Below are 22,413 nucleotides of genomic sequence, written 5' to 3'. Positions count from 1 at the left end.
AGAGAGGCAGGTGCAGAATGAATTCCATTTTAGACTTCAAAGATAAACCCACATTTCCTGGCAGGTGCCTGATCCTTATCAGTGGAAGCAGCAGGAAGCCCTTCAGAAAGAAAACCTCTCCTGCCTAAATTAGTATCTATCCATCCATTTAAAGAAATTGCTTTAAGGATTAAATCTTTGAAAGTGATGTGAAAGGAAATGGAAAATGCCTGCTGTCCCCTGCCTTACAGGAGTGATTATGAGAACAAGCTGGCTGCCCAGCAGGACTTTCAGGACTTTTTCCTTAGGTTCTTGCATTCATAAAGCACATTATGTTATCTGAGCTCTTCCCTGATATGAACAACTTAATTGTTAAAGGTGTTAACATCTGTAAATGCAGTGAACTTGGCAGATGAGCACGATAAGGACGGCACCAGAAGAGCAATGCCCTTCAGAGGATTTAATGAAGATTCCACTAGTGAGAATTCATCGAAAATAAAGTTTATAATATTTTTTGAAATGAAGATTTGCTTTGGAAGATACATGGAAAGTAACATTTATTTTTTTCTAAAGTGCTAATTAAAGGTTTCTTTGGGTAGATCAGAATTTCCCAAAGTTCATCTTTATAGTTTTTCAAAATGCTTATTGGTAAAAATAAAAAAAAAGTCTCATAGAATATGATATAATATGTCAATTTATATGTTAACAGTTTAAAGGTTCTGGAAAGTCCTATAGAAATGCAAATCTTGTTTAACTTTTTTAAAGTTGGCACTTCCTAACTTATTTGATCAGCCATAGCATTTCTGTGAATCGTTTCCATCCGCATCTACCCTGCTGAGAAACCAGTGTTCTATGGAGTGCATTTTGGGAAAGGCAGATCTTAATTTATCTCTGTTCATATAAACAAGCGACTCAAAGCCTAGACTCACTAATATGTGCTAAATATTTTATGTCAAAGTTCTTTATTACCTAAAATTAAGCTCCAAGCAATCTGTGGAATAAAAGTTAATATCTCCAAAAGATGTGTTACTTTTTCTATCATTTTGTTCACTATAAACTTATTACCAAAATACAAGGTCATCTCCTGTGGTCCTTGCCATTTCTAAGCTGTGATTCCTTTGTGTGCCCAGCAACAGAATACTAACTTCTAAGCAATATTTTCCAAATAAACATTCCAGGAAAGAGCACAAACTTCCAAAACAACATATTATTCCTTTACAGATGTCAATTATTCAGGAAAACTGAATGGATGTAAAACTGGATGGAGCAATATTTAAAAATTCCACACAGTAAAATTTTTTCTGCTCTGAAAAAAGGGGTCACAAAACAAGAAGAAATGTTCTCACCAATTTTGAGTGGTGCATCTGGGGCTGGAGTTGCATAAAGAAGATTCTCTGGTTTGAGATCACGATGGACAATCCCATTTTCATGTAGATACTAAAGAGGGAAAATAATGAAATAACATTTGTGTAATGCTATTTATGGTTCGAATGTCTATACTTAATCTTTTAAGAACTATAAGTTATGTGATTCAAGAACACACATATTATGACTTAACAATAAGTACCATAAAGGAAAATCTGTTTTAAACTGTATACATTAAATAATACTTTATAAATAGTTACCTAAAAGTGATGCAATTTAAATTGTATAGAATCTATTCCCAGAATGAAATATTTACTCCTCAGCTAATATTAGTTACAATTCTCTTTATGCATATTACTATATCAACTGGAATTAGCTAATTACTATAATGATGTCAAGGTGCTGTGTACTGAAATTTGTCTGGCTTATTATCTAAAAAGCATAATTGGATGTGTGATCTTATAAACCTGTATAGCAAAGACTTCATAATTATTGTCTGAGCAGACATATAGATGTGAGTATTTTAGACATATAGATGTGAGTTATTATAGAGAACTATCCTTAACAAGACAAATACTGTTTGATAATGATGGATGCACTCATAGGCTCTTCTGAGAATTAGTAAATCTAACTGTCAATATAGATGTTGAAAGCTGTATTTGAGATGAATCTTAAAGATCACATCTAGCAACTCTGCTCATTTTATTGTACTTTAAATTATTTTGTAAAATCACGTATAAGCATACATGCAACATATTCTCACTGTAAATGCTGAAGTCCTACCTGATTTCCCTTCCCCCAGATCCAGTTCCAGTCCCCTCTTCAAAAGTAATCCCTCATCAGTTTGAAACGTTTTTTCCCAAAAAGTTTGTTTGAACATTTTTTCTATGCATTTACAAACGAGTCTATATACACTGGGCTAGATTCACTAATGCATAGAAAAAGCATTCTAGGCATTAGTGAATCTAGGTTCTGAGGCACTTGTTTATATGAACAGATTTCTTTACATATATCAAATATTCAGGACATCTGTGTATTACACTGGCTCATGCCCGTAATACCAGCAATTCGGTGGGCTGAGGTGGAAGGATCGTTTGAGTCCAGGAGTTCGAGACCAGTCTGGGCAACATAACAAGAGCCCATCTCTATGAAAAATTTTAAAAAGCCAGGGATGGTGGTGCATGCCTTGTAGTTCTAGCTACTCTGGAGGCTGAGGTGGGAGGATCACTTGAGCCCAGGAGGTCAAGACTTCAGTGAGCCATGATCATGCCACTGCACTCCAGCCTGGGTGATAGAGCAAGACCCTGTCTCAAAAGAAAACAAAAACAAAAACAAAAAACCAAACCAAAAAAAAGACTATATATGTATATACACAAGGTAATATCCCTGGTTTCCTCCATTTTCCTACTTAAATATATCATTAATACAATTTTTAGGTGGCTTTTTTTCTGCTTAACAAAATATCTTTGAAGGCTTACCTTCGTATCAGTTTAGTGTATTCTATTGAATTCTTGCATCTTGTATTATAATTAATTTACTTATTCATTTTTAATGGACATTCAAGTTGTTTTCAATTTTTAAAAAGTTACAAGTAATACAATATAAACATTCCAGCACTTGAGTATTTGAGTGTTTCTGCTGGTATTTTTCTAGGACAGATACCTGGAAGCAGGTGCAGTTGTGGAGTCAAGGCATACAGCATTTTTATTTTAATACACACTTCAAAATCACTTTCCTAAAAGCCTCCATCAATTTTCACTCACACAAACAATGTATGCATATATGTTAATATCTTTGCTAAATCTGTAGTTTTAACTTTTGCTGAGCTGGAGTGCAAAGATTGTGTCTTAAGTTTGGTTTAATTTGCCTTTCTCTGTTCACTAGCATAGTTGAGCTTCTCGGTCAATCAGTTTTCCTCTTCCATGAACTTCCTGTTCATAACATTTGCCCATGTTTCTGTTGGTTTAAGAGAAAAAGTTTCCAGTGTGCTGTACTCTCCTTTCCTACCTCATGTGGGAAGGCAAGGAGTCTTTTATACTTAAGCCAAGTAAGGGGGGTTGGGGAGGTACAGTTTCAAGATCGCTTCGTGATTTGGGGAAACAGATAACTGGCTCATGCATGAAAATGGAAAGAAGAGTGGATAGTTGCAGCAAGAGAATGCAGAGAGGGCCTCAGGGAGATTCAGCTACTCTCAAATAATAGCTGGATGTACATTTCTCATGGGCCCAGTGTGGATTCTGCAGGAAGGAATTAGACATGAGTCTCCATGAAGAAACTCTTCATGGGAGTGTTTCCTGCCAGGGGATACCACCTTAGCATCACAGAAAGCAGAGTGTGAGGGTTGTGACAGTGGCACCTGAGGCTCTTACATGTTTTAAACACTTACTGTATTTTAAGCTCTATTTTAAATACCTTATACCTGTTGACTCATTTAATCTTCACAACAGCTCTAACCAGTAAGTCGTCTAATATTTGTTTTCCAAATGAAGAAACTGAGGCACAAAGAGGCTATGAAATCTGTACAGTATCACAACTACACACTAGAGTTGGGATTCAGACTCAGGCATTTGGCTGTAGAGCACATACGTCTTGCCTATTACATAATTCCCAAGGAGATGCTCAATGAACATTTGTTACTTGATTGATTAAGGTGAGGGAACAAAAGAAAAATAACAACGAAGGAAAAGAGGGGAGGATACTGGAAAGGAAGGTAATGAAGGTAGGAAGAGAAATGAGAGAATGACAGAGGAGCATGCTCAACCATGAATGATACCCAGGGAAAACATGCGGTATCCCCAAGAAGGAAGATACTGTATCTTGATATAAGCTGAGTTTGAAGGGGAAGATAGATAGAATATCTCATATAGTACCTTTGGAACATATCTAAGAATTGCATAGTTTGGGACTAACGGAACATACTGATTTTTCCCCCTAATCTTACCCAATTTAGAAACTCCATTGTGTTGAGAAGAAAATGACGCTAAATATAGGAACACAGTAACAATGACAAATGAAATGACCTGGTAAGTTTTGTTTAGCAAAGAACTAATTATATGAAGATCCTCACTAAATGTTGTTCTGGCTTTCTTGAAACGAAAAGGTGGTTGCGTTCTAAGTGCAAGTTAAACAACAGCAGCAAAAACAACAAAAAAGAAAACATCATTTGGCACTCCATAAAAGAGAACTACACTAGATAAAGGAAGGAAAGTTTAGAGAAAAATACTAGAATGAGGAGCTATACACTACCAAAGGAACAAGCTTTAAAACAAAACAAAGCAATTAAATGCTAAAGGTCATGATCTTGGCTTTTAAAAAGACATGCAGAGATAATTTGCTAAACATTAGTTGGTGTAGAAAGATTATCAAAAGTCATGATATATTCATATATATATACTATATATAGTATATATAGTATATATATATATAGTGTGTATATATATATATGTGTGTGTGTATATATATATATATATATAGTAGGGGGAGGCATTTAAATATATCTGACTGATAAAATGTCAGGAGTCACTATTTCATTTTTGTTTACATCCCCTGATAAACTTTGACCAATAGAATTTCTAACCTTTACATTATCTCAAGTCAGGAAGACAGGTAGAAGGAAAATGTGAAGTATGATTTTTCTTTTCCCAAAAAGATACAAACATTAGAAAGATCAACACTCTTTTAGAGCACATGTTCTCAAACTTTTTGGTCTCAGTAACCCTTTATATTAAAAAAAAATGTTGGAAACCCCAAAGAGTTTTTGTTTATGTGAGTTACATCAAGCAAGACTTACTGTATTACTAGTTAAAATGAAAATTAAATTAATAAATTAAAATGCCTATTAATTTTGAAAAAGCAATAAGCTCATGACATTGCTTATTAAAATATTTAAAAATATAACTGAAAATATTAAATATATTAATATTATGTTAATAAGATATATAATATTTATATATTTTAAAATTTGTTAAAATATACTACATTCTAAAATAAAAATAACTGTATTTTCTAAAACAAAAAATTAGTAGAGTGCTAGTCTTTCAGTTTTGTAAATTTCATTAATTTCTGGCTTAACAGAAAACAGCTAGACTTTCATATTTGCTTCTGCATTGTCTGGTATAAAATCACATACCATGTAGCCTCTGGAAAATTCCACTGTGTGTGTGTGTGTGTGTATATATATATATATATATATATATATATATATATGTTTTGTTTTGTTTTTGTTGTTGTTTTTGAGATGCAGTCTGTCGCCCAGGCTGGAGTGCAGTGGTGCGATCTTGGCTTACTGCAATCTCCACCTCCCTGGTTCAAGCGATTCTTCTGCCTCAGCCTTCCGAGTGCCTGGGACAACAGGCACGTGCCACCATGCCCAGCTAATTTTCTTTGTATTTTTAGTAGAGACAGGGTTTCACCATGTTGGCCAGCTTGGTCTCTAACCCCTGATCTCGGGTGATCCACCTGCCTCGGCCTCCCAAAGTGCTGGGATTATAGGCATGAGCCACAGCACCTGACTGAGATGCCTTCATATTATGATAAAATGATTTTGACATCACAGAACCCCCTAACAGGATATCAGGATCCTCCAGGGATGCCTAGCCTAGACTAGACTTTGAAAACTGCTATCTTGGAGCATCTGAAGACATAAAAAGATCAATTTAAAGAGCCGAATAATAGGCAGGCTTCCCTTTATTTTAAAACTGATTTTTAAATGAAATACACACTTCTAATATCATCAACACTAATCTCATTACTTCACAATCACTGTACATAGAGAAGAGGAAAAGAAAATAAAGAATAAAACATGCTGCTAAAGATTGTGTGGTCATGGGAAAATGTGCAAAGATATTTTATGATATCATATTAATGCTATCTATAGAGCTGATAAAGAAATACCTAATCATGGAGAAACATATCTTACCAAGATATTGTTGATTTTAGCTACAGATTATGTAAATCATGGGGATTAACATAAATAGATAAATGCACTAGAAAGAATAAAAACATGGTAACTGGGTATTCTAGAATAAACCATGTGTTCAATGTAATCATAATTAAAGTAAAGCAAAGACATGCAAGAAAACAGAAAAAAACAAACCATAAACTGGGGAGAAGAACTGGGGAGAAGATTTTTAAAATCTGCTATGTCAGTCTAACAATTTAATGGAGACAGAAACAACAAATCTGACAATTGTAGCACCCTACTTCTAAAGGTTATCTTGACAAATGCTAACCTTTAATAAAGAAATTACAAAAGCAAATAACCAGGGGTATACAAGTTAATGAAAACTTTAAGGAATAAAAATAAGGAAGAGGAGGAAAAGAAATAGTAGGAGTCAGGGATGCACAATTAATTTATTGGCTCATATTTTAAGTGTGTTATATTTTTAAAAAGCATAAGACAAAAATATAATTTTATCTGCAGAGTAGTTGAGAGAGACTAACATATTTTTAATATATATTATAAAATAAATGCAATATTTGCTGCCAAAGGCATATCTCTGCTAAGTTCTGTTTAAATATCTTGCCCTCAGTCTTGATCATGGGTTGACAGAAATACGTATATTGAGATTTTTTTTTTTGCATTGTTTCTGAAACAATTATTAAAGAAAGACTTCATGAGTGGTGCTTTGGGGTAATATGCCCAAAGTATATCATTTGTTAGCTATGTGACCTTAAGCAATTTATCTGTCCTTTAAGCCTCGGTTTTCTCATCTGCAATGCCCACTTTGCAGATTGTAGTGGGAATTAGAAATGAGGTGTGTAAGTACTTAGTATGTTATGAGCATGTAGTAGATATTCTATGTGTAAATGGTAGCTATTCGGACTCAATCCTTGCTATTTCACATCCTTTGTAAAATACATCACATTTAGCAATCCTTTGAGACTTGGAAAACTTGCTCTTTTCTAAAGTTTCAAAGGATACTTTGATCAGAAAATACTTGCTTTATAATTCATATTTTTTCCTTCTGTTTTGCTGCCAAAAATCTCAGTGAAAAAGAGGTTTCAATTACAGTAAATAGCCGAGTTTGGATATGTTTACCTCTTCCTTCCTCTACCTGGCTTTTGATTCCTTTTTCTAATTTAATAGAAATTTTGTATGCATTTTTCATTTAATTTGCCATAAATCTTCTACCCAAGATGATGCAATATAACTTATAAATAGAATATGTCATATTTATGTCTTTCTTCCCTCTTGAAAAAGGTCTCAGTGAAATGTGTACTGAATTTTCTCTGTATGTGTTTATAGTTTACAGTAAGAAAGTTTAGGTGTTAGAAAAGAAACAGTTTGTGGTGATTAGGATTTGAAACATTCTTACTATAGTTTTGTCAACTATGTAACAAAAAATTTCTAAAATAAATAATACTTGTCATTGATAAACAGTTGCACTTCCAGTCCTGTTACTTTGTTTATGCTCAGTTCTCCTGGGATTTTCTGTAGTTCTTCCAGAGCCATCCCTTGGTGCTGCTTGGATCTCATCCCATGCCCTCCTGACTCCGGAGTCAAGGTCCATGTCTCCTGCCTTCTCTTTACCTCTTCCTCTCCATTTCCTCTTTGTTCCCTTGCATCACATTAGTATGCTCTAGACTAGTAGCTATGGTCCTCAAAGAGAAATAAGAAAAAGAAAGCAACCACTACCTCCATATTCTCTCAAACCCACATATTCCCAGCTTTCTCTGGCTATACTCAATTATTTCCTATTCTAGTCAGCCAATTTCCTGAAAATGTACTCTCCCTTCATTTTTGTTTCTTTAACACACTATTATCTTATTTTTGTCCTATCAAACCCAATACCCATGTTCTGACTCATTTTTCTCAACCCAAAGACATCTGACTACATTGGCTAGTCTCTCCTTCAGACTCTCATAGGCCAGTGTTCCTGGCATCAGCAGCCTGGCTTTCCTGACTCCTCTGTTCTTTCAGCCTCCTTCCCTGGCTCCAGGTCTTCCACTTGCTTAGGACCCTCTGCTTTTTCTGTGTTTCCAGGGTGAGCTCATCCAAACCACAAATTGAGTTAACCCTTATTCCACTGTGTCCCAAATCTCTATTGCCTGCCTATACTTCCCTGTAGCTCTGGACTCCATTCAACTTTCTACTTTACATTCCATTGGAATGTTTCATTGGTGCTCCAGTCTCAACATTTCTAAAACTAAACTCATAGTTTACCCTAAGTCTGCTTCTTCTGTACCTGTATTCCCAATCCCTACAAATGATACCATCCAATTGACCAAGCCAGAAACCTGAATTCATCCTATTCCTTCATCTCCTTTATTTGACACACCCAATCTGTGTTGATGTGTAGGCTCTCCCTCCTTAGTGGCTTGTGTATCCCCACCTCCCTTCCCTGCTTACTGCCCTTGCCTCCAGCCAGGCCACTAGCATGTTTTCCCTCTTAATTACTCTAATAACCAGCTTAGCTGTCAGCTTCCCAATTTCCAGCATTAACCTCCTCCAGTCCCTGCTTCGCACTGCCACAAGAGTAGACAGATCTAGATATGGCACTCCCCTGCTTATAACCTTCAGCATCTTTCCAAAGTTTCCAGCATGCAGGGCAGCAGCAATGTTGTGTTTGATTGTGTAGCTCTTGAGTAGGGATCACAAACTCTCGAGGGGCGAGGAAGATACCCTAAAAGAATGAAGGAGGTAGGCATGGAGTAAAATAAAAGGGAGACATTGGAAAGTTGTAGGGACTATGCCTGTTTGTGGAGAGAGCATGACCCTTTAAGAGGCAAAGGCTACTCCGGTTCAGCCAACTGTGGTCAGGTGGGATGCAGACCCCAGGTTGTTAGCTCTTCTGATTTTTCAAGGCGAGGCAGAAATTAAGATTCTTTTGATGTAAAATATTCCAAATTTTAAATGTTGGCAACTAAGTTGAAAAATGTTAAATCCTGCACAGGCCAAACAAAATACTGCAGTCTGTAATTTTGCTTTAAAGTTTAAAAGGGAGCTGGGCACTCAGTAGATGCCCAATAAACATTTGTTAAGTGTATGAATAAATAAATGATTATTTTTCTGACTCCACTTCCTAAATTGAACATTTACAGTGTTTGTTCTCCTAGTCTTCTTTTTTGCTGTAAACTCTTTGAGCACATTTGTCTACTCTTTCCTTCTGCGACTTTTTATAGCATAAAGGAGTATACATGAATGTAAAAAATTATGATTAATCTTAAATTTTTTATATAAAATTTAACTATAATACTTATGGATTACTTGGATAATTTTTTACAATAAATTTTCTCTAAGTGGCAGGCATTTCATATATTTGTTAATCCTGAATACCACACGTTTGCTACAAATGATGTGATTTGAATATGATAGATACAGGGTACATTTAGCTGGCAACTATATCTATTCTCACATTAACTAAACATACTACGTAATTACATTGCTAGCAGTTTGAGAATTAAAGGTCATTCCATGACAGTATCTTAAAAGGATTTCCAATTCAATGTTGTTTCTTAAGCTCCAAGATCATTTATCCAACTGCCTTGTCTCATTTTCAGTTGGACATCTTGTGGGCACGTTAACTTTATCATGTCCATAGCAGCACTCTCGACCTCCCTGCCCTCTTCCAGTTTCTTTCACCTGAAAACGTAATCTCTCCATCAACTTAAGTGTTCAAGTCAAAAATTGACTTTCTCTCCCTCACTATCTACATCCAATTCACAATTAAGTTCTTTCAACTTTAATTCCAAAATGTCTCCAGAATGGCCCTGTCTCTTTCATGAGCATTACTCCAGCTGGATGGCCATAGCAGCCCCTTTAATACTTGCTTTGATTTTCAGCATGCCACTTTTCACACTACTCTTTACATAAAGCACAGGGAATCAGGCCATTTCTTCTCCTTGTGAAAGTCTTCAATGGTTTTCCACGACTTTATCCTGGCCTTCAAGGTCTTGGTGATCTGGTTCCTATGCTCCTCTCCAGCCTCATATTCTGTCACTCTCCCCTCTCTTGTTCTGTTCTCTGATACAGATTTTCTCTCAGTTTTTCAAAATCCTTCATCTCTTTCTCACCTCTGGCTGTTCCCTGCCTGAGCCCTTTCACACTTCTTCATCTGGCCAGCTCTCCTCATCCTCAGGACTTAGCTATAATGTCACTTCCTCAAGGAAACTGTACCTATCCTTCCAAAGTAACATATGTGTCAGCTCTTATATCCTCTCATTGATGCTGCCTATTTTTCTTTACAGCATGTATGTTTCTTTGCAGGCTTTCCATTCAGGATGTCTCCTCCACTGGACTGAGAACTCCATAAAGACAAAGAATCCCCAGATACTACATTTCCTTCGCAGAGCCTAACACTAACTATGCATTCAGTAAACGCTTTTGAATGATTAATAAATAACTCAATTTTCCTATAGATGCACATATTGTTCTACTTTTTAAATCACAAACTTATAGTCAAAAGGTGATAGTAATCTAGACCTTTTATTCATTTGTTGTTATTCATTTGTAATAGAAGTTAAAATATTAAAATAGAAAATGTTGTGCTTACATCGTGGCAATCTATGTCCACAGCAATGCCACTTCATCATCTTTAGCAGAAGCACGGCTCTTAGCATCTTTGCACTTATTAAACATATACTATTCTTGGTAGATAATAATACTTAGTCACCTCAGTGGTGCTTATTGAGTATTAGTGAGATAAATGAGATTTACCTTGTCACTTTGAGAAAGGCCAAAAACCGGTAAGAATATTTTAACTGCGAGATCAGAAGAAAGAGTTTCATCTTCCAAATGACATTTTAAACCATTACCTAATTCATTTTTGTTCTATAGTAGCATTATGTTGGTAGTTATAGCTGAATTAATTTCTTCACATGCTTTGAAGTTGATCTGAATATTCAATACAGCGTTGCCTCAGGGGAGTTTGGGGAAAGACTGTTGAAAATTCACCTGTTAGTTTTCTCTTCAGTACCCTTTGTGTCTGAAACTTTTCATAAATTGTACTGGTCAGTGTATTAAAGCGAAACTGATGTGTTGACTTAAAAATCAAGTGGCTAAAGAAGTAGTGATGTACCTAGCTATAATAATACACTAGGGAGAAGTGGGCAAGTTCAAAGGCATCTGTTAATAAATGAAGGCATCCTGTTAGACTCCAGTAGTGAGAATGCAGATGGCCAAGGTTGCTGCTGGCCCTGCAGTTGAGGTTTATGTGTGTGCTTTGTTGCTTTAGGATTTGGGTATGGCCCAGAAGTCTCAGAATGAAGCAACACTTTGCTGGAAAATACTTGCTGGGATGGCAATGTCATAGGGGAAAAGAACAGGATGCTGGTAGAAAGATAATGATGAAAGCCTCTGGGTAGGGAATCCAGGGGTGTCAGGTTAGAGTAGTAGACAAGAGAAGAGGTCACAAAGAACACACTGACAGTGGCATGAGTCTCCTCTACATACTAAGTCAGAGTGGAGAAACATGGATATTTTCATTGGATTAGAAATTTATTTTCCTGTCTATTTATACATATGCATGCCATAGAACTATATTAAGTACGTATTTCTAAGATAAACTATATGACACTGGTGGAAAATGTCATTTTCCCTACATTACTTTTCTTAGATTCAATTCAAAACCTGAAATCCTTACTCAATTAAGATTTTAATGAAACACTTATCTTTGTTTTCAGTAGCAATCCTTATTAAGTGAATGGTTATTATTTTTAATTAGATATTATGCAAAAAAATGAATAGAAAAAGCTAGGTGTCTAGATATAAACAGACAAATTTCATGCTGACAGGATAAAAGTATATAAAGAAAACTGGAACAATTTATGTGCAATCTACAAATCAGCATATAATATTTATTTGTATATAAGGTTAGAACAAGTATATGTTGTGAGGCAACTGAGAAGATGTTGAGATTAAGAGGATAAACATGATTATGACATTCTCTAATTTCCACTGTATGTGCCCATGTTTCAGAAAAGGTGAGAATTTAGGAATGGAGGCTATGGAAAGGTTTGGCTAATGAAATAAAGGTGGTATTCAGGAAAAACTTCAAAGCTTGGGAAAAGGTTCAAAAATGATCTACAATTAAGGAGAAAGAAGCAGCAAGCAAATTTTTGTAATGGGAAAGAAGAGATTAGATTGGAGCACAAAAGTAAAAAGGGAAGCTCCTGAGTCTGCACACTCTGGCCAAGCAGAACCTGGGGATCTTGACCTTGGCCCTACAGACAGGCTGAACTGTTTGCATTGTCCAGAGAAGCTGATTGGGCAGCACTGAGGATGAATGAAGAAATTACTCCATCCTCAGGCAAAGAGGTGAGCTCTTTCACTAGGATGAGGAAGCTGAAAATATCATTATGAAAGATGGCTGTGCTTTAGATGACAGTATATACTTTATATATTAAATAATATTTAAAAATAAGAGTAGATATTTGGAATGTACTGGAGAAAGAAAAGAGTTTTGGGATGCAAGTAAAAGGTATGTCAAACATGACAAAGGTGAAAATTTGTAGTTTTTCCTTGGAAAAATTTACATTCACCCATGTATAAATGATTCCTAAAGCAAATATGCATTAAAGTAGAATGAGGAATTAAAAAATATAAAAGCTCCAATCTTATCTTACCATTTAGTTTTTAAAAAAATGCAATAACCAAAATCTCCAATTCCCTTTTAAAAGAGACAAAGACTGCTGCTCTGAATTCAGGGGGTGTCTAGACATGTAATTAAACTCTCTCTACGGTCCTAACAAAAACTGTTTCATTGTGTAATGAAAGCTACTGCATAGTAATTTAGTTTAATTACAGCTATGCTGTGTTCAATGGGCTGTGTGTGGTTAATTGATAATGTCTCAGGAGTTGGTAGGAGGAAGTTTGAATCTCTTTAAAAATCTAACAGGACAAAGAAGAAACAGTCATTACAGAAAGAAAACAGTATTCTGACCACAGTTTTCTTGATGGAAAGAAAAATTAAACTACATGAATTTACTCTTTTCTACTCAAAAAAATTACAGTGAGTATACATAAATTCAAAGTGAATACCCTATTTTGGTGTCATGTCTGCTTTGGAGACCTAGTAGGTACTACCATCGTCTTTATCATTGACCTCTACTCTGTGATGCCTTAAGAATCATCAACAGAATATACGAGAAAAGCAGTAAGGAACTACTATCTCTCATGACCAGCTCAACAGGCCTGGTTAGGATTGTCTGGCTGTGAAATCTGTGCTAAGCCATGATCCATGGAGCATCCCAGGACCAGAAGAATCTATTTCAGGCAAAGTAGCCAAGCTTTGGGGCCCCTGAGACATTCTTACTTGTTTTGGAGTCATCCTTAATGCCTCCTTTTTCCTCACTGGCCTTGGCCAATCAGTCATAATCCTACCTCCAAAATATGTCTCATATCTATTTGTTCTTCCCATTTACATTGTCACTACTTAGTAAGGCCCTTCATATTCTCTAGTGGCTCTATTTTTTTTTTTTTTTTGAGACAGAGTCTCGTTCTGTCGCCAGGCTACAGTGCAGTGGCGCGATCTTGGCTCACTGCAACCTCCGCCTCCCAGATTCAAGTGATTCTCCTGCCTCAGCCTTCCGAGTAGTTGGGACTACAAGAGCGCGCCACCACGCCCAGCTATTTTTGTATTTTTAGTAGAGACGGGGTTTCACCATGTTGGCCAGGATGGTCTAAATCTCTTGATCTCGTGATCCGCCTGCTCGGCCTCCCAAAGTGCTGGAATTACAGGCATGAGCCACCGCGCAAGGCCAGCACTATTACATTTGTCTTTTAAGCACCCCCATATATCCAAACACCAGGTCATCTTTCTAAATCACAAATTAACTCATGTCAATCATTGATTGAAAAACAAAACAAGTCACTTGAAATCACTAGCTATAAGCTTAAGTCTAATTTCTCCATTATAAGAATTAAAGGCCCTTCAAAATTTGTCCCCAATTTGTGGCTGTGCGTCATCCTGGGACAATTCTTGCCATGCCCTAGCCACACAGCCTTACTTACTATTCCTAAGCCATGCTGTACACATTTCTACTTGGTTTCCAGAGGGTAAATCTTTCATGTACTTAATAATGATTTTTTAAAAATGTATTTTTAGAGATTCTTGAAAGAGGATGACTCATCCCACATGCTCCTCCAGAATCTTACCACTTCCCCATCCAGAGGTGGAGTCTAATTTTCCTTCCCTTGGTTCTGGGTAGGATTGTAACTTGTTAGTAACCAACAGAATGCAGGGGAAATAATGATGTGTGATTTCCAAGGTTAGGTCTCGATAGTCAATACAGCTTCTATCTTGTTTGCTAGATATTCATTTCTGGGTCCCTGAGCTGTCCTGTAAAATGCATGACTATCCTAAGACTATCATGCTGTAAGAAAACTGGGCAACATAGTTTCATCATGTGTAGTGCTTGTGCTCCAATCAGCAGTCCCTGCTGAGATTCCATGTGACAGACATTATCAACTTCCAGATGTGTGAATGAATACAACTCTAGATTACTCCTTCCTCAGTCATCAAGCCCTTTTAAACCTTTGAGTCTTGTTGGCTTAGACTCTAGATGTTATGGAGCAGTCCTGACCCAAAGAATATATGAATATAAGACAGTGGTTGTTTTAACATGCGAAACAGGATAATCTGTGAACATATCAGCAGTGACTGGAACACTTTATAACCCAGATTAATACCATCTTCTCTGTGAAATCTTCCTCTAGTCTCATAAGCAAAATGAATCATTTTCTCTGCCTCCCATGACATTCTTTTTATCCATAGTCAAATATTTTAATGCTGTCATCATATTTGTGTGCTTGCCTATCAAAGTAAAAATACACTCCTTGAAAGCAGGATTTGTCTTATTCATCTCTGTACTCTTAAGAATCTAGGCACAGGACATGGTATTTAGTAGGTTTTTGACAAATGTTTATAAAAATAATATATGAAAGGAGTGAATGAATGACTGGAATTATGAGCTAAATGAGTATTTCTGGTCTATATCAACAAATAGACACAAAATACCAAGGAATGGCTAGAATTTGCTCTGAAGTCTAGCACATATTTGTGCTTAATAAATGTTTCTTAAATACATAAAATGATGGGAATACCTGAGCTGAGATAGCACAGCTCCTAATAAATTTGGATAAGAATAGATGTCCTAAGTCCATCCCAGTTCATAACCTTGTGTGGCTCTGTGTTCAAGTTAGCAAACTCAACTAATTCTGCTGTTTGTTTAAGGTACTATCAATATCTGCTCTGGGACAGCAGATGAGGAAGTCAAATATAACACAAATTGATCAGCTCCATTTTGTAGTACACAACTGAATTTACTCTAGCATTGCAGGTCTGTTAGTGATGAATTCTACAAGGTTATATATGTCTGATGAAGTCTTCATTTTGGCTCCATTTTTGAAAGCTATTTTCATTGACTTTAGAATATCAGGTTCCTGGGTTTTTTCTTGTAATTTTAAAATTTGTTTTTAATTTTTTAAAATTTTTGTGGGTATATAGGAAGTGTGTGTGTGTGTGTGTGTGTGTGTGTGTGTATATATATACACACACACACATATATATGAGGTACATGAGATGTTTTGATACAGGCATGCAATGTGAAGTAAATACACCATGGAGAATGGGGGTATCTATCCCCTCAAGCATTTATCCTTTGAGTTACAAATAACTGAATTAGTTATTTTTAAATACACAATTATTATTGCCTATAATCACCATATTGTGCTATCAAATACTAGGCCTTATTCATTCTTTTTAATTTTTCTTGGTACCCATTAACCATCCCTACCTTCCCTGAACCCCCTACTACACTTCCCAGCCTCTGGTAACCATCCTTCTACTCTCTATGTCCATGAGTTCAATTGATTTGATTTTTAGAACTTACAAATAAGTGAAAACATGCAACGTTTGTTTTTCTGTGCCTGACTTATTTCATTAACAAAATAATCTCCAGTTCTATCCATCTTGTTGCAAATAATAGGATCTCATTCTTTTTATGACTGAGTAGTACTCCATTGTGTATATGTACCACAGTTTCTTTATCCAGTCATCTGTTGATAGACACTTAGGTTGCTTCCAAATCTTAGCTATTGTAAACAGTGCTGAAACAAACACGGGAGTGCAGATATCTCTTCAATATACTCATTTCCTTTCTTTAGGGCACATACCCAACAATGGGATTGCTGGATCGTATGGTAGCTCAATTTTTAGTTTTTTGAGGAACCTGTTCTTTATGGTGATTGTACTAATTTACCTTCTCAACAATGTTGTACAAGGGTTCCCTTTTCTCTACATCCTCACCAGCATTTGTTATTTCCTGTCTTCTGGGTATAAGCCACTTTAACTGGGTGAGATGATATCTCATTGTAGTTTTGATTTGCATTTCTCTGATGATCAATGATGTTGAGTACTTTTTCATATGCCTGTTTGCCATTTGTATGTCTTCTTTTGAGAAATGTCTATTCAAATCTTTTGGCCTATTTTTCATCAGATTATTAGATTTTTTTCCTATAGAGTTGTTTGAGTTCCTTTTATAATCTGGTTATTAATTCCTTGTCATAGGAATAGTTTGCAAATATTTTCTCCCATTCTGTGGGTTGTCTCTTCACTTTCTTGACTGTATCCTTTTCTGTGCAGAAGCTTTTTAACTTGATGTAATCCTGCATGTCCATGTTTGCTTTGGTTACCTGTGCTTGTGGGGTATTGTTCAAAAAGTCTTTGCCCAGACCAATATCCTGGAGATTTTCCCCATGTTTTCTTGTAGTAGTTTCATAGTTTGAGGTTGTAGGTTTAAGTCTTTAATCCTTTTTGATTTAATTTTTGTATATAGCAAGACATAGGGGTCTAGTTTCATTCTTTTGCATATGGATATCCAGTTTTCCCAGAACAATTTATTGAAGAGACTGTCTTTTTCCCAGTGTATGTTCTTGGCACCTTTGTCAGAGATGAGTTCACTGTAGGTGTATAGATTTGTTTCTGGGTTCTCTGCTCTGTTCCACTGGTCTATGTGTCTGTTTTGGTCACTATAGCTCTGTAGTATAATTTGGTTTGGTCACTATAGCTGGTTTGGTCATTATAGCTCTGTAGTATAATTTGAAGTCAGGTAATGTGATTCCTCCAGGTGTTTTTTTTGTTTTTTGTTTTTGTTTGTTTGCTTGCTTGCTTAGAATAGTGCTTTGGCCATTCTGTGGTTCCATATAAAATTTAGGAGTATTTTTTTCTATTTTTGTACAGAATGTCATTTGTATTTTGATAGTGATTGCACTGAATCTGTAGATTGCCTTGGGTAGTAAGGGCATTTTAACAATACCGATTCTTCGAACCCATGAACTTGAAATACTTTTCCATTTCTTGGTGTCTTCTTCAATTTCCTTCATCAGTATTTTATGGTTGTAATTACAGAGATCTTTCACTTCCTTGGGTAAGTTTCCAGCTATGTCATTTTATTTGTGGCTATTTTAGGTGGGATTACTTTTTAAATTTCTTTTTCACATTGTTCACTGTTGGCATATAGAAATGCTACTGATTTTTGTATGTTGATTTTGTATCCTGTGACTTTACCAAATTTGTTTATCAGTTCGAATGGTTTTCTTGTGGAGTCTTAAGGTTTTCTCCAAATATAAGATCATATAATCAGCAAACAAGGGTAATTTAACTTGCACATTGGATACGCTTTATATCTTTCTCTTGTCTCATTGCTTTAGCTAGGGCTGCCAGTACTATGTTAAATAACAGTGGTGACAGCGGGCATCCTTGTTGAGTTACAGATCTTAGAGAAAAGGCTGTCAGTTTTTCCCCACTCAGTATAATACTAGCTGTGGGTCAGTCATATATGGTTATGTTGAGGTATGTTCCTTCTATATCCAGTGTTTTTGAGGTATTTTATCATGAAAGGAGGTTGAATTTTATCAAATGCCTTTTCAGCATCAATTGAAATGATCACATGGTTTTCTTCCCTCATTCTGTTGATATGACATGTCACACTGATTGATTTGCATATGTTGAACCATCCTTGTATCCCAGGGATAAATTCCATTTGGTCATGATGGATTACCTTCCTAATGTATTGTTGAAATTGGCTTGCTAATATTTTGTTGAAGATTTTTGCATCAATGTTCATCACAGATACTGGCCTGTAGTTTTCTTTTTTGATATATCATTGTCTGGTTTTGGTATCAGGGAAATAATGGCCTCATAGAATGAGTTTGGAGGTATTCCCTCCTCTTCTATTTTTTTTTTTTTTTTGGAATAGTTTGAGAAGGATTGATATTAATTCTTTAAATGTTTGGTAGAAATTGGCAGTGAAGCCATTAGGTCCTGGGCTTTTCTTTACTAGGAGGCTTTTTATTACGGCTTTTTTTTTTTTTTTTTTTTTGAGATGAGGTCTCACTCTGTCACCCAGCCTGGAGTGCAGTGCAGTGGTGCGATCTAGACCCACTGAATCAGCCTCCTGGTTTCAAGCAATCCTCCCACCTCAGCCTCCTGAGTAGCTGGGACTATAAGTGCGCACCACCATGCCTGGCTGATTTTTTTTGTATTTTTGGTAGAGATCGGGTTTCTCCATGTTGCCCATGCTGATCTGGAACTCCTGAACTCAAGCAAACAAATAGAGAGCACCTGGGCCTCTCAAAGTACTGGGATTACAAGTGTGAGCCACTCCACCTGGCCATGGCTTCGATTTCATTACTTTTTATTGGTCTGTTCAGGTTTTAGATTTCTTTCTGATTCAATCTTGGTAGGTTGCATGTATCTAGGAACTTGTCCATTTCTTCTAGATTCCAATTTATTGGCATGTAGTTGCTCGTAGTAGCACTAATTACCTTTGAATTTCTGTAGTATTAGCTGTAATGAATCCTTTTACACCTCTGATTTTATTTATTTGGATCTTCTCTCTTTTTTTCTTAGTCTGGCAAAAGATTTGTTAATTCTGTTTAATTTTTCAAAGAAACAAACGTTTTGTTTCACTGATCTTTTGCACTTTTTTTCACTTTAATTTCATTTGTTTCTGCTCTGATATTTATTACTTTTCTTCTACTAAGTTTAGGTTTGGTTTGCTCTTGCTTTTCTAATTCTTTAAGGTGCACTGTCAAATTGTTTATATGAAGTTATTCCTCTTTTCTGATGTAGGTACATATAGCTATAAACTTCCCTCTGAATACTGTTTTGCTGTATCGCATAGGTTTTGATATGTCATGTTTCCATTATCATTTGTTTCAAGACATTTCTTGACCTTTCGGAGTTTGAATATTAAATACCTTGAAGTAGTCTTCAAGAAGTTACATCTTCTTGGTATTCTATAACCTCCTTGTACTTGGATATTGATATCTTTCTCTAGGTTTGGGAAGTTCTCTGTTATTAAACTTTCTACCCATATCTCTTTCTCTACCTTCTCTTTAGATTTGCTCTTTTAAGACTATTTTCTAGATCCCATAGGTGTGCTTCATTGTTTTTTATTCTTTTGTCTCCTCTGTGTATTTTCAATCAGCCTGTCTTCAAGCTCACTAATTCTTTCTTCTGATTGATTCATTCTGCTATTAAAGGATTCTGATGCATTCTTCAACATGCCAATTGCATTTTTCTGCTCCAGAATTTCTGCCTGATTCTAATTATTTCAATTTCTTTGTTAAATTTATCTGATAGAATTCTGACTTCCTTCTCTGTGTTATCTTGAATTTCTTTAAGTTTCCTCAACACATCTATTTAGAATTCTCTGTCTGAAAGGTTACATATCTCTGTTTCTCCAGGATTGGTCCCTGGTGCCTTATTTAGTTCATTTGGTAAGATCATGTTTTCCTGGAGAGTGTTGATGCTAGCAGATGTTTTTTGGTATCTGGGCATTGAAGGATTGGGTATTTATTGTAGTTGTCACCGTGTGGACTTATTTGTAGCTGTTCTTCTTGAGGAATCTTTTCAGATATTTGAAAGGACGTGGTGTAGTGATCTAAGCTGTATCTACTTCAGGGGGCACCCCAAGCCCAGTAACACTGTGGTTTTTGCAGACTTGTAGAGGTACCTCCTTGATAGTCTTGGACAAAATACGGGAGAATTCTCTGGATTACCAGGCAGAGACTCTTGTTCCCTTCCCTTACTTTCTCCTAAACAGAGTCTCCGTTTGTTCTGAGCCACCTACATCTGGGGATGGAGTGACACAAGCACCCCTGTGGCCACCACTGGTATGACTGTGCTGGGCCAGACTTGAAGCCAGCACAGCGCTGGGTCTTGCCCAAACCCTGCTATAACCACACTCTGGCTACCGCCTACATTCACTCAAGGCCCTGGGGCTCTACAATCAGCATGTGGCAAAGCCATCCAGGCTTGTAACCTTCCCTTCAGGGCAGTGAGGTCCCCAGGCCCCCGCTGGGTCCAGAAGTGCTGTCCAGGAGTCAGGAACTACAGTCAAAAACCTTAGAAGTCTACCTGGTATTCTGTTGTATTGCAGCTGAGCTGGCACTCAAACCACAAGACACAGTCCTTCCCACTCTTTCCATCCCTTTTGAAAAGCAGAGCAGCCCATAGCCACTACCACCTCAGGCCACGAGGAGTGCCAAACTACTGCCAATGTTCCCTTAAGGCCCAACTTACGTCAGCTTGTCGTGAACGTTACCTGTCCTGGTGCTCACCCTTCATGGCAGTGGGCTCCCCTCTGGGGTAGGGCGGGTCCAAAATTGCCACCCAAGATTCAAGTTCTGGAATCAGAGCTGCCAAGAACCCACTTGGTGCTCTACCCCCGCTGAGGTGGTGGTGGTATCTGAAGCCAGAAACTTTCACAGGCTAAGGTCCTTGACGTAGTACCCATGTATTGCTGGTGGTTTTTCGGGGATCAAGGGCCCTTCCCTTCCGTTAGCAGGTGATGAATACTGCCAGGACTGGGTCCTTTCTTTCAAGGTATCAGGTTCCCTTCTGGCCCAGAGTGTGTTTAGAAATGTTGTCTGGGAGCTAGGGCCTGGAATGGGGACCTCACATCTCTGACTGGTGCCCTATCCTGCTGTGGCTGAGCTGGTATCCTAGATGCAAGATAAAGTCCTTCCAACTCTTTCCTCTCCTTAAGCAAAAGGAAGGGGTGTCTTTTGGAGTTGTGAGCCTGGGGTTAGAGGAGGGGTGATGCCAGCACTCCTTTGGCTGCCTCAGCTGGTCTCTCAATATGTCACCTGCCCTCCCCAGTCCACTGTCTCTGGGCCTAATTCAGCACTAGGACTCTTGTAAGAGTTGCAGTCCTTGTGGCCTAGACTGCCTTGCAAGTTTACCTGGAGGCTCAGAGTGCTGTAGCCCAGGGTGATGAGGTTTGTGGAAACTCAAGTTCAGACCACTGGGATCCACAATTTCCCTCTGACTAGGACTGGTTTAAGTGTCCCCTCTGTGGGCAGGCATCAGCTGAATTTGGTTGGGGTTTCCTTTCTGCTCTAACAGGACAGCACTGAGTCCAGTGCCTCACAATTGCTGTGTTCTCCCTCCCCCAGCACCCAGAGATGCTCTCCTTACCATGCTGGTACCATTGGGGGTGGGGGAAGGGTGGCGTCAGTGATTCAGGACTGATTTTTAATCTCTTCAGTGCCTCTTTCAGCGATATGGAGTTAAAACCAGGTACCATGAGTGCTCACCTGATTTGGGGTTCTTATGAAGGTGCTTTTTTCTGTGTAGATAGCTGTTGACTTGGTGTCTTTGCAGAAGAGGAGATGATCGGTGCACCATCTTTCTCTGCCCCAAATCTTATATTCTTTACTAAGTAATTTAAAATGATGTTCACAGTGTAATTTTTGGATAATGCAATGCATATATGAAGAATAACTGTATTGTTATCACCCATCTGTGAAGTCTACTTTCTCTAGTTGAGGTATATAAAAATTCACTTTAACATAACATCTCTTGCCTTATGAATATTTACACAATAAAATTTTAATTTTTCATTTGCCCACAAACATGTTGCAGAATTGTTTGTTATTAACATTGCTTATGTGAGATCTCCAAGTCAGTCCTTTTCAATACTGCATCATTTGATATGATCAATGAAATACAAAACCAGAGAAAATAACCTACTTAGATTTTTTTTTAATTTGGAGTACTTAAAAAAATTGTTATGGCTTTTCAGGTACTTTACACATGAATATAAGATATATTAATGATT

The 22,413-nt window shown here is 37.1% G+C and overlaps 1 protein-coding gene across 3 annotated transcripts in view; it reads right to left on the bottom strand.

Annotated features, from left to right (window-relative positions):
- The window catches only part of CAMK4 (calcium/calmodulin dependent protein kinase IV), a 336,488-nt gene that overhangs the window by 41,946 nt on the left and 272,129 nt on the right, over positions 1-22,413 (bottom strand). For all 3 annotated transcript variants that reach the window (XM_055112534.1, XM_055112533.1, XM_008952101.6), the window contains one exon: positions 1,326-1,416. In XM_055112534.1, coding sequence (XP_054968509.1) covers positions 1,326-1,416 — 91 coding nt within the window. The remainder of the gene's footprint in view (positions 1-1,325; positions 1,417-22,413) is intronic.

Source organism: Pan paniscus, chromosome 4 (assembly GCF_029289425.2).
Source record: "Pan paniscus chromosome 4, NHGRI_mPanPan1-v2.0_pri, whole genome shotgun sequence".
Classification (NCBI taxonomy): domain Eukaryota; kingdom Metazoa; phylum Chordata; class Mammalia; order Primates; family Hominidae; genus Pan; species Pan paniscus.
This window is presented reverse-complemented; position numbering and strand designations above follow the sequence as displayed.